Raw genomic sequence first — 13542 nt, forward strand, 5'->3', positions numbered from 1 at the left:
TACACACAGACATACGTAAAACACCAAGACTTCTGGATCTGCAGTTCCTAAACTTGACTCAGATCAGAATCACCTGGGCAGCTTTTTAAAACTACAGAGGCCACACCTCCAAACCTGCTGGGAATCCTCTTGAGTAGGTCCCAGCGATCTATATTTGTTAAAGGTTTCCCTGGTGATCCTAGACATCAACCAGGTTTCGAGATCACTGCTTTGTTACCATTCAGTAGGAAAGGAATATATTATTACAAAGGCTAGTGAATAAACTAAAAATGTCTTTTTAAAAAATACCTTTTCGTCATGAAATTGAGAAATAATTAGAACCATTAAGTTGATATCCAAATACATAGATATTGAAAGTTTTGTTATTTTTATGAGCCCAAATGTCTCCTTGATAGTTGTGTGCAACAATAACAATTAAAAAAAAGAAAGAACACGTAGAAAATTTTCAACCCTCCAAAAATGTTGAAGTTGTTGAAAACAAAAAAACAGTTCTTTTCATTTAAATCGGTGATGAGTAAGTGATGTGAAAGGCAGTGACAGAGTGAAGAAAAGACATAGAATTATAACATCATTGTAAAAGCTGGTTTTACAAACATTTAATTTGTTTTACACCAAAGGTGTTAGACACTTGGACTTGCACCAAAGCTCTGATTCTGCCTGTTAGAGTAGTATTTAGTACTCAACATCCAGAAGGAAAAATTGCATGTGCTAGAATTCTCAATATTTCATTGGAACATTTGAGTTAATAGATAGCTCCTTGACATAAGAAAAATTTAAAGTAATCATATTAATTGCTCATAAAATCTTGAATCATATGAAAAAGAGTCCTGGCTCTTTGGCATTTTCTAATTTCCTTTGAATAGTTATAAAACTAAAATATAAGTGATTGAATTGCAGTAAAACATTGAATGATGTTGAAGTGAGAATTTTTTTCTTTCCCCAGGCCTCTGTGGATAGAGTTCCCTGATGAATTAGAGACTTTTGGTATAGAAGATGAATATATGCTGGGTGAGAATTTATTTGTTTATTTATTTATTTTATTTTTTCTTTTTTTATTCCCCACTTTAGCCCCATTCCAACTCCATCTCGGCCACATCCCTTCGCCTCGCTCTAGCACACCTCATCCTCACCCCCCTCTGGCAATGCTGATGCTCCACACAGACCTCCCCTAGACCCACCGTTCTGGTTTCCCCTTTTCTGGCTCAGCTTTCTCATCCCAGTCTCCCACACGCCCTGCTCAGCACCCCAAGATCTATCTGCTCATCCCAGACACCCTGCCTTTGCCCCCTTTCATTTAAGACCCACCTCCAAAGTGGGTGCCCTGTTGAATTTACCCCTTTCTTCTGGATAATTCCCATCTCAGCCTTAGTCCAAGTCTTATATGTATCTTGTCCTCACAGACTTGGCCCCTAACTTCCTAGCCCACCATATACTTCCTTCTGTCTCCAGCCATCCTGAAGACACCTCATCCCCAACTCTTTGCTAAACTAACCCCCAACTCTTGCTTCCTCCGTTCTTACCACCCTTACTCAGTCTTATTACAAAGGAGATCCCCATGTCCTTTCATCTCTGCTGTCCGCACCACAACTCTTCACCTAAACTCTGCCCCCATTCTTCCCTTGGCTCAGCTCCCATTCAATCTGAGAACTTAGTGCAGAATCCTCTGCCACCGCCACCAGCTGCCCCTCAACTGCCAAGTCTAGATGCTTGCTCAGAGCTGGGCAGTTAGAGACTGAGAAAATTTCTTGATTATAGTTATGATAAACACTGTAATTATGTTTTTATTATGTTGTCTGGTATAAGAGCACTTTAAAAATCCCTAATCCCAAGAAAGCCAAAAAATAAAAATAAAAGAAATTCCTTCACCAAGATTTATAATGCATTGGTGGGATCATAGCTCTATTCTGTTGTGTTGTAGCATTTCTCATAGTATTGTTCTGTTAACCTCAAATAAATCTATTTGTGGATGTCATTTGGAATTCTTGTTCTAAGTCCACTCCTCTAAGCCTTGTGAGACCACTACAGGGAAGGGAAGTAGGAAAAAAGCAGACCACATGGTTATGGTAAAGAACCAGAAGAGCTTATTTCATATGCAATAATAGGTTTTTTTCTTTGGTTGACCTCTTCTTTAACAAGGATTAACTATCAAATGCAAAACATGAAAGTTTATCATCTCAGGAACAGGGCTCAAGAAGCTAGCCTAAACATAGAGTTTCCCAAAAGGTAAATCCCATTTCTAAACTTTAGAAACCCAAAATGGAAGAAAAAAACACAAAAAATCCCTGAGCTCTTTAAGTCTCACTCATCATTAGGTTTCAGTCGAATAGTTTAGCCTTGGAGAAATTTCCCTGACTACTACTTGTTCCCTTATATCTAATTCTACTGCCCCCAGTCAAAACCAGGCCCTTCTATTATATAACTTTCATTCCATTTTGTGCTTTTGCCTCTTTGGCATGTGTCTTAACTCTAATTTGTAATTATTTTTTAATATTTGTTATCACTGCCATTAAACTCCATGAGGGCAGGGACCATGCTTGTTTTATTGGCCACTGTATCCCTGGAGCATAGCACAGTGCCTGGCATTCAGTAGGCACTCAATAAATAAATATTTACTGAATAAAAGAGCAAATTTATAAACGGATGGATTTTACATATGTGTGGTGCCAAGGTCAAAACAAAAGTAATAATCCAGATTGCTTTTAAGAAAACGTCAGCCTTCCCGATGAAAACTTCCCAGACAAGAGGATCTGATTACCCGCACTGACCAAACTTCTGGATAACAGTTGTGGGTTCGCCATCATCAATGTCACTCACAGCAAACAATGAAGTACTTGGAGAGGTGCAATGGTGCTTTTGGGCTACTGGCGTACTAGCAGTTATGCACAAAATGAGACTAATGGACTATGTCAGGGTCCCTTCCTATAATAATCTCAATATGCCATAAATAGATTAATGACAGATGATAATACAGTCACCTCTTTGAGCACCTGTCCTCTTTCTAACAATGCAGTTCTCTGATGAATCATTGGTTCAGGTTTACCGCAGCCTCTGCCTTTCCAAAGATCATAATCAAATGGTTTTTAAAACCACAATAACTAGCACTCAATTAAAGGGAAGGGAGGTTTACAGACCTCCTGTGATGATATTCAACTTTATTTCTTCTCCATTTTTTAGGAAGTGCTTTATTGGTTCATCCAGTAACAGAACCAAAAGTCACCATGGTTGATGTGTTTCTGCCAGGATCAAATGAGGTAAGAGTAATGACAACCACATATCTTATATGTCCCATATCCCTAATCCCTTCATTTCTTATAGGAAAAAGGTTTCTTCATCATGCAGTTGTGAACACAGCCCAAATGACTGTAGCAACTGATGATTCTTCTAAGTCGTGACCACTGTCCTTAGAGGTCAAGAAACTTAATGGAGGAGGCAGGGAAAAAGATGAATAGGTGACAACTCCACAACTCCACGGAAGATCGGAATGGTTTTTTATCTTCACATTTTGACTTGTAAAAGTGACTCCTTACACTGAGGCTTGGGATAGGAAGAAATACTCAGTCTACTATTAGGTATCAAACTCAGTGGGAAAACATAAGTATAAAAAGACTTTGCTCTTTGGTTCTGGCTCTGTCTGCATCCTGAGTTTTTGGTACCAAAAGTTGGTCTCAAGATGCTCATCAAAGTGGATAAAAAGTAACAATGACTTCCCTCTATGCCCGGTGGCTTTCTCTGCTATTTTATTGGTTATTGTCATTAATTACTGTAACTGTATAAAGTATCATCCTGGACCTGCTGGAGCTCAGGGCACTAAACCCAGGCAGGGCACAGGGGAGAGCTATGGGTACTAAGAGCAACAGCCTCTAGAAACAGACCCAGACGTAGCCCAAGGAGCCAGGATAAGAGCCAGAGCAGAAACTCGGGGCACCAGCCTAGGGAAGGAGGGTATGGGATGGAGAGCAGGAAGGAGACAGACCCTAGAGAGAGTCCTTGAGCACTAGAGCTCCAGCAGGCAGGGGGAAGAGCCATGGATGGTACTGAGCTGGTGTTAGACTGCCATGTCAGATAGTCCTGGCCTGTCAAGGCAAGTGGTGAGGTAGCTGAGCCAGGCCACTCCCACTGCTCAGAGTACCTGTCAAGCATTGACATGGCCACATCCAGCTCCAGTGCTCTCCCTCAACCTAGCTTCACATGTTTGGTGGTTCTATTAGTTTCCTGAGACTGCTTTAATAAATTCCCACAAACCTGGTGGCTTGAAACAACAAAAATTTATTCTCTAACAGTTCTGGAGGTTTGAAGTCCAAAATCAAAGTGTTGGCAGGGTTGGTTCCTTCTGGAGGCTATAGGGGAGAATCTGTTCCATGCTCTCTCCCAGCCTCTGGTGGCTGCTGGCAGTCCCTTGGTTTGCAGCCACATCACTCCAGTCTCGCCTTCATCATTACATTGCCTTCCCCTCTGTGTGTATCTGTCTCTTCTGTCTCTCTTTCATAGGGACACTCGCGGTGGCATTTAAGGCCCAACTAGATATTCAGGGATAATCCCCTTAACGTAATGAAATCTGTGACCATAGAAGGTACTCTTCACTCCTTCTAGGCATTAGGAAGTGAATATATCTTTTTTTAACACTTCATTATTTATTTATTTATTTAGAGACAGAGTCTTGCTCTGTCACAAAGGCTAGAGTGCCATGACATCAGCCTAACTCACAGCAAACTCCTGGGTTCAAGTGATCCTCCCACCTCGGGCTCCCAGAGGCGAAGATTACAGGCATGAGCCACTGTGCCCAGCCCCTGAATATATCTTTTTGAGGGGCTACCATCCCATGCACTATACTTGTCATTATTGATATGACAATAACCAGGCTTTTCTACAGAATGTTCATGAACAATGGTCTTTCCTCTTGGTTTCTCCAGTAATTTGGAGTTCTGAAGTTGTGAGCTCTTTACTAAGGTTCCCCTACCAAGTGAAAACTAGAGAAAAATGTTAAATTCAACAACAGCTAAATAAGTGGTCCTGTTGAACATTTCTGTTGAGAGTTTCTCAAGTTGATTCCAACAAAACAGTAGGAACTGGCTCCCTTTCCAACTTAGCCATGAATTTTTACCCATGATCTATTATCATTGTAAGTGTATTGTTGTGACTATATTCCTTCAACACTATTTCCCAGAGTGATCTATGATTGGTTCTCTTGCTACAACTTCGCTAACCTGCTATATAAAGCATGTGGCAACCCTAGGAGGTGAACTTGTGAAATTGTGTGGCTGCCAGAAAATATACTAGGCTAGAAGAGAGAAAAAGAGTTTTTGTTTTCATGCTGCTTCTGATGATATCTTTAGGGTTTATCCCATCAAATTAGTTTGTGGGACCTTTTTGGTACTTTGACAACTAAACTCCCTCAATAGAGATCCCAGATAAGAACCTTATTCCTGAATTATACTTTGTAAAAAAAAATGATACTATAATAGTAATCCCAGTTTCCATTTTTTTTCCTCCCAGATCTGTTTCCTTCTCTGATGCTTTCCTTTTCTCCTGCCTCTTTTGTAATTTATTTGCCTGTGTTGTACTTTTCTTCTTTGTTGTTTTTTTCTCATTTCCATCATCTCCTTTACTACTAGAAGCATTAAGTTTTTATAAGCCAAGTAGACTGTAAGATCCATGAGGGCAGAAACTGTGTCTTTTCTGTTCGCTCATGTATAACCAGCACCTAGCACAGTGCTGGGCACATGGTAAATTGTTTGATAAATAACTTTTGGATGGATAGATGGATAAACTAATGGCATTTTACTTAAATTAACGCCATAGTCTTTTGGGATCTTCTTAAAAGCATATGTTCTTCCTAACTTCTACCCAATTTTTTTAAAGTTATATTTATTTTAGCTTTCTGGTTATTTGAAATTCAAATATGGGAATGTTTTACTGAATAATGAAATTGTGAACAGAGTTGCTTATATATACTCTTTTTCACTGGGGTCTGTTACTTTTTAGGTCTGGTATGACTCTAAGACATTTGCTCATTGGGAGGGAGGATGTACTGTGAAGATCCCAGTAGCCTTGGACACTGTAAGTTATTTTCAGATTTTTATTTTTACCTGTTGTGCTGTATTAGTCTGCTCAGGCTGCCATAACAAAATGCCACAGACTGGGTAGCTTAAACCAGCAGTCCCCAACCTTTTTGGCACCAGGGAACGGTTTCATGGAAGACAATTTTTCCAAGGACTTGGGGTGGGGGTGCAGTGGAGGTAGGCAGGGGGAGGGGAAGAGGCAGGAAAGGGAAGGCAGGGCAGGGGCTGGGGGGCAGTACCAGGCCATGGCCCAGGAGTTGGGAGACCACAGGCTTAAACAACAGAAATTTATTTTCTCACAATCTGGACGCTAGAAGTCCCAGACCAAAGTGTCAGCTGATTCAATTCCTGGTGAGGGACCTCTTCCTAGATTATAGACTGCCCCTTCTTGCTATGTCCTCACATGGCAGAGAGAGAGAGAGAGAAAGAGGGGCAGAAAGAGAGAGCAGGCAAGCTGTCTCATGTCTCTTCATAGAAGAACACTATTCCTATCATATCAGGACCCCACCCTTATGGCCTCATTTTTCACCTTAATTACCTCCATACAGGCCCTATCTCCAAATATAGTCACATTGGAGATTAGGGATTCAACTTATGAATTTGGGGGGACACAAACATTCAGTTCATAATATGTTCCTATATAGAAAGAACCAAGGCCAGGTGCAGTGGCTCATGGCTGTAGTCATAGCTACTCAGGAGGCTGAAGTGGGAGGATCACTTGAGGTCAGGAGTTCAAGACCAGTCTGGGTGATATAGTGAGACCTCCATCTCTAAAAAAATTTAAAAAGAAAAGAACGAACGAAGGATGTTAGTGTTCTGCCTAATAACACACAGAGACAGAAAGTAGATTAGTGGTTGCCTAGGACTGGGGCATGGGAAGAGTTTGGAAAGTAATGGAAGTGACTGCTGATGGTACAGGATTTCTTCTGGGGGTGAAAATGAAAATGTTTAAAATTGATTGTGGTGACAGCTGCATGACTCTGAACATACTGAAAACTGTTTAATTGTGTTCTTTAAATTGGTGAATTGTATAACATGTGAATTGTATCGATAGAGCTATTAAAATATGAGAAAAAAAGAGTTAAAAAATAACATATACTCTGATTTCATGGTATGAAACATCAGGGACAAACACAACTCTTCCCTATAGTTTATATTTGTATGTCTAAGAAGAACAATAACACTGAAAACAGAGAAGACATATTGGTCAACACATGTGTCATATAGACTGTCCTTCTACAGGACTAAGTCAAGAAACAAGAATTTTCAGTTGTAACCCTGGGTCTCTAGGTCCAAGAGAATGTATCAGTTATGATATTGGAATCAAGGTGGCCCATCTGGGCCGGGCGTGGTGGCTCACGCCTGTAATCCTAGCACTCTGGGAGGCTGAGGCGGGTGGATCATTTCAGTTCAGGAGTTCAAGACCAGCCTGAGCAAAAGCAAGACCCCGTCTCTACTAAAAAATAGAAAGAAATTAGCTGGACAACTAAAACATATATATATATATAAAAAAAAATTAGCCGGGCATGGTGGCACATGCCTGTAGTCCCAGCTACTCGGGAGGCTGAGGCAGTAGGATTGCTTGAGCACAGGAGTTTGAGGTTGCTGTGAGCTAGGTTGATGCCACAGCACTCTAGCCTGGGCAACAGAGCAAGACTCTGTCTCAAAAAAAAAAAAAAAAAGGTGGCCCATCCGGACTGTCTTGAGTTTCTAAAGGGAAGTTTCTTCCTGCAGCTGAATCACAACCTCTACCACAGGCCCTAAATAGTGTGAAGGTTAATAAACAGATACCAATATTATTTTTTTAAATCATCAGTGATAATATGAACCCCATCATTAAAAATGATTTCAGATACCAACTTTCAGATCTGGAAGAGACCTTAACAATCATCTACTCTATCCCTCACACAGATGAAGAAACTGAGGTTCAGAGAAGTTAAATTTCTTGTCCAGGGTCACAGCTAGATTGTGGCAGAACTGAGGCAAGCCCCCAGGTGCATTCCCTTGGGCTGGGCTCCCATTCTAGAGCCCACTGCACTCTAACTTACCACGTTGGCTGGAGTGCAGTGACTTGCTCATAGCTCACTGCAGCCTCGAACTCCTGGGCTCAAGCAATCCTCCCACCTCAGCTTCCTGAGGACCTGCGAGGACTAGTGGCACTTGCCACCATGCCTAATTTTTTAAAAAAAATTTTTTTTTAGAGATAGGGTCTCACTATGTTACCCAGGCTGGTCTCAAACTCCTGGCCTCAAGCAATCCACCTTGTTCTTTGAAGAAAAAGAAAAAGAAGAAGAGAGAGATTGGCCAATGATGGGGAGGGGATGTGGTGGGGAGATGGATGTGCTTTACTTCTTGCTGCCAACTGCAAGTTAAGCAGAGGGGCATCTTAGCTACTTCACCATCACTTTCAACTTCATATATGTTCTTGTCCTCTTCTCCTTGTTCATACTTGACTCACAGTAAAGTACAAGCTGTCATGTGACCCAGGCAGCCTCCTTACAGGATGCAGGAAACCTAGCGGGCCTTCCCTGCCTGGAGTGCCATTTCAGAAGTCCCATAGGTGTGGGACATGCCTGCAACCCTGTTATTAGGGTCACTTAAAGTATCCTTGGTGGTTTCCATAACAGAAGCAGTTTCACGGATTGGCCCTCAGAATTGAGTCAGTCATCCTAGTGGCCCAGAGAAGCAGGGAGCAAGAGAGGATAGGCTGCAGTGAGTAAGGACAAGTCACCTCCTCAAACCGAGAAACCACCATCTGTTATATACATACACATGCACACACAGACATCTGGGCCCACTCTTTAGCAAGGCTCTAGAAATAAACATGTTTATTATATTGACAGGAAAACTAAAAATATAAAATAGGAAAGGCCATTTATAGGATAGGCAGAATAGAATTTATCATTTAAAACAAAAAACAGCAAAGACAGATATAGATAATAAATCAATGAAGGTGAGAAGTTTCCCTAATAATTAAAAAAATGGACCCTGTTTTAGTGTTTGAGCTCTTTTCCTTTTCATGCCAGGGCCCCCACATTTGCCATCTCTGTGCCCACAATTTATTTTGCTCCTGATCCTGTACTTGTAAAGAGTGTGAGTCTTAAACAATGAAATATTATAAAATTTTACCTTGACATTTTCTTATATGAATACTCCTTCCCTGAGCATGTTACTCTGTTATAGATACCAGTGTTTCAACGAGGTGGAAGTGTAGTACCAATGAAGACAACTGTAGGAAAATCCACAGGCTGGATGGCTAATTCCCCATATGGACTCCGGGTTGCTCTAAACACTAAGGTATTTAGGAAATCTGTTACCCTTTTGTTTCTACTCTGTCTCTTTACAGTGGTAGGTAGCCTTTTGAGTGTGCGATACCATGTAAGAGTGGTGAGCCCCGTCTATGAGTTAGATGTTTCTGGTGTTTACCTAGAAATCGAGGTTTTAAACTATTTCTGAATCATTGTCCAGCTTGTCTGATGTTTCTGGAATTGTTCTTAAGGGAACTCTGAGATCTGGGAGTGATAGAAATGTCCTTCCTGGGCACTGTGACTGTTGGTGCTCTTCAACTCAATATTGATTACTACTGGCATGAAAGCTCATTGGGCCATAGACAGCCTGCCCACGTGGATTACCCTGAAATCCAGTCTCCCGTAAAAGGGTGCCTGTGTCTATGTACCATTTCAGGGACTCCAACCCCACCCAGTAACTTCTGTTCTCATCAGGTGGCTCAAACAACTAAAATCTTGGGTAAATCCTGGGAGGATCCAGAACTGATTTGTCCTTTTGAGAAGATCTTTTGAGCCTGATGAAGCCTATAGCAGACTCCTCTCCTGTCCGTTTGCTCAAATATAGCACAGAGCCAAACAAACACAAATTCTTACTCTTACAATATTAATACTCTTATTTATGTTAATATTATAAGATAATTAAGTAAATTACAGCTTTCTTTTCCATCTATTTCACTTACGCATGTCTTCTTGGTCCAAACTGTGAGCCAAGACCATATGAGGCCCAGAGTAAATGCAAGAGAGTAGAGACCCATAGCACAAGCACTGTCAATAGCAGCAAGCTGCCATATGGAGTGCTGTGACATTGTTTGACATGTAAAAGGGGCCCTCCTACTAAAAAAAATAGGAACCAGATACCATTCTCTAAATGGAGGGTTTTCTAAAGACGGTTGATCTTGTCCATTATATATTGATTTTTTTTAAACTGCATTTTCATTCTGTGAACTTTCTTGGCTTTGTCACATTCTGGTATAGTATTTTCAGGGAAGCCACTTACACCAGTGACCATAGTTTAAATTTCTTTCAACAAAGCCTAACTCTTTGTGTTCCTCTTATGTGACTTGCCCATTCATATTATTTCACATATCTATTCAGGAGTGATTGGGTATTGAACACATTAGGTATTTATATGACTACTTTGTGCAGCTTAAATATTAAGGGTTTGTTAAACATAATTTTTCACAAACTTTTTATCCTGTTGTTACACTTTAGGGGCTGACATTCTTTTCCTATAAAGCTATTATATAAGCACATTCTCTATCTGTGATTTGCTCTCCAGGGTTCTGCAGTGGGTGAGTTATATCTTGACGATGGCCATTCATTCCAATACCTCCACCAGAAGCAATTCTTGCACAGGAAGTTTTCATTCTGTTCCAGTGTTTTGATCAACAGGTAATGGCAGCTGTGTGGTTTCTTAAATAAATCATGCAACCCTTTTGGCATCCTTAAATGCACAGCTGATATTTGAAGATACTATTTAAGGAAAATGAATGGTGAAGGCCATTCGTGGAGTATTTTCAATCACTCTACCATGAACATCCCTTCGTCATTGTTTGTACTTTCTTTCCACTCCCCCCCTGCCAAAAAGTAAAAAAAAAGGATTCAGTTTAAGCTCCCATTAATTCAAATCATTCATCCATTCATTGATTTCTTACAATTTGATTTCAATATCGAAGTCACATTTGTGACTTTGGTGTCCCTTAGTGATTTCTCTCCAGTGGCTTGTTAAAGGGAGAATGGTTTGGCTTCTGGTTAGCTATTCCTTGGCATAGAGTCATCTTTTATTATCTCTTCATCCTAGTAAATATGACTCCTATATGGATCATGCCTCTATAGGGAAAGACGGGAGGGGAACTCAGAAGGCTGAAGGTGTTGACCAGGTGACCAGTTCAAACCCCCGTCCCTCTCTTTTTCCTAATACCATTTGTATCTATTCCAGTTCTGCTGACCAGAGGGGTCATTATCCCAGCAAGTGTGTGGTGGAGGAGATCTTGGTCTTAGGCCTCAGGAAGGAGCCGTCTTCTGTGACCACCCACTCATCTGGTAAGGAAACAGTCCATTCTTACCTCACCATTTGCTTTTGTAAGCATAGAAGTGTCTGCAATGAGGAGATGATTAGTCCCCAAACTGACATAATATGCTTAGCTTGAGTGAACTCTGTGCTTTCTGGTAGAGGTCAAATATCCTAGTCTCTAGAGTGAGTGAGGACATCCTGCTTCACTTCATGAATTGGTCTTTCTGCTCACTGTGAATATTTTTATAAGGCAAATTATTTGGGACTCAAAATAATATTTAGCTTCTCTGAATATTTTTTTAAACTACAGATATTGAAGTCCTGAAGAATCCTACCCATGTTTATGGTATTCATGAAAGGGCATAGGATGGCATTTATATCCTTTCTTGCCTACTGATGTTCTTGGACAAATCACTTTGTTCCTTACAATTTCTTTTCAACCAGTCTTGCACTCAAAACAATGAAGTGTTTCATGTTTTAAAAAATTCATGCAAGTTTATAGGTAAAAATGCCTATGGTAAAGGTAAATGGCAAAGGTAAAAAAAAAAAAATTTGGATTCTCCTAGAGTATAAGGTTTTATGATAGAGTCAGAAAACATTTCAGATTTGAAGAAAAGATTTTTCCCTCCTAGACATTCATCAGACTCTCTCTCTCTTTTATTGTCTTGGTATTTAGATGGTAAAGATCAGCCTGTGGCTTTTACATATTGTGCCAAAACATCCACCCTGAGCCTGAAGAAGCTCTCACTGAACATTGGCACTGACTGGGAAGTCCACATCAAATAACAAAGAAGTGCCCTGGTGACATGAGCAGGGAACTGCCTGTACCTTTCTACCCTCCCCTTAGCCTTTTTTTGAGATTTGTACTGCAATCTAATTGACTTCCCTAGCTCAATATCTTTCATTAGTCACCAGTGTACTAATGAACAATAGATTTCAGATTTTAAGATTTCAGCTTTTATATTTTAAGATATACTAGCAATACTCTTTGTGTCAAATACCACCTCTTCTCCCAGACCCACATGGCTCTGAGACATTTCTAGAGTTCATGAGTCTTCCATTGCCTCTTGGGCCATGGCCCTGTAGTAAACACTGTGGCCCATATAGTGGCCTCTCCTTGAGCAGGGCTGCATGGGTTTGCTTTAATGTGTGGCCTATTTTGGGGGGGCAGAGTTTGCCTCAGGCCATGAAGCAGAGTCTCTCTGGCTGCTACAGCAGCTGAGCTGCTCAAGGCCGATCTCCAAGTGGACAGCAGCCTCTGGAACTCCTACCATTATATGGAAAAATTCTCAGCATCTCTAATCATCAGGGAAATGCAAATCAAAACCACAATGAGATGTCACTTATCTCCAGTGAGAATGGCCTTTATCACGAAGTCCCAAAACAATAAATGTTAGCTTGGATGTGGAGAGATAGGAACACTTGTACACTGCTGGTGGGACTGCAAACTAGTACAGCCTCTGTGGAAAGTAATATGGAGATACCTCAAAGAGCTATAAGTAGAACTACCATTTGATCCAGCAATCCCATGACTGGGCATCTACCCAAAAGAACAAAAGACATTCTCTAAAAAAGACGTCTGCACTAGAAGGTTTATAGCAGCACAATTCACAATTGCAAAGATGTGGAAACAACCCAAGTGCCCATCAGTACATGAGTGGATTAATAAAATGTCGGAGGTGTGTGTGTGTATGTGTGTACCATGGAGTTCTACTCAGCCACAAAAAACAACCGTGATCTAGTACCTCTTGTATTATCCTGGATAGAGCTGGAGCCCATTCTACTAAGTGAAGTATCACAAGAATGGAAAAACAAGCTCCACATGTACTCACCATCAAGTTGGTATTAACTGATCAACACTTAAGAGCACATATAGTAATAACATTCATTGGGTGTCAGGCAGATGGGAGAGGGGAGGAGGGGATGGGTATATACAGAGTTAATGGGTGTGGTGCACACCGTCTGGGGAATAGACACGCTTGAAGCCCTGACTCGGGCGGGGCAAAGGCAATATATATAACCTAAACATTTGTAGCCCCGTGATATGCTGAAATAAACAAAAAATTAAAAAAACAAAACAAATAATTGTGAATTAATAAATAATTAATTACTTGACTTCATTAGGATTGTGTGTTTAATTGTGATTCTGTGTTTTCCCCTGTCCAGTGGCGAGATTAAATGG

At 40.8% G+C, this 13542-nt stretch overlaps 1 protein-coding gene across 4 annotated transcripts in view; it reads left to right on the plus strand.

Annotated features, from left to right (window-relative positions):
- The window catches only part of GANC (glucosidase alpha, neutral C), a 59984-nt gene extending 47259 nt beyond the window's left edge, over positions 1–12725 (plus strand). For 3 of the 4 annotated variants that reach the window (XM_045539455.1, XM_045539448.1, XM_045539464.1), the window contains exons 19-25: positions 944–1008; positions 3175–3251; positions 5983–6057; positions 9243–9356; positions 10626–10738; positions 11286–11389; positions 12037–12725. In XM_045539455.1, the coding sequence (XP_045395411.1) occupies positions 944–1008; positions 3175–3251; positions 5983–6057; positions 9243–9356; positions 10626–10738; positions 11286–11389; positions 12037–12146 (658 nt within the window). In that variant the 3' untranslated portion in view covers positions 12147–12725. Of the gene's footprint in view, positions 1–943; positions 1009–3174; positions 3252–5982; positions 6058–9242; positions 9357–10625; positions 10739–11285; positions 11390–11670; positions 11899–12036 lie in introns of those variants that run through there. The other variant, XM_045539472.1, reaches the window with a different exon arrangement.
- The last annotated feature ends 817 nt before the right edge of the window (positions 12726–13542 follow it).

This window comes from Lemur catta, chromosome 1, assembly GCF_020740605.2.
Source record: "Lemur catta isolate mLemCat1 chromosome 1, mLemCat1.pri, whole genome shotgun sequence".
Classification (NCBI taxonomy): domain Eukaryota; kingdom Metazoa; phylum Chordata; class Mammalia; order Primates; family Lemuridae; genus Lemur; species Lemur catta.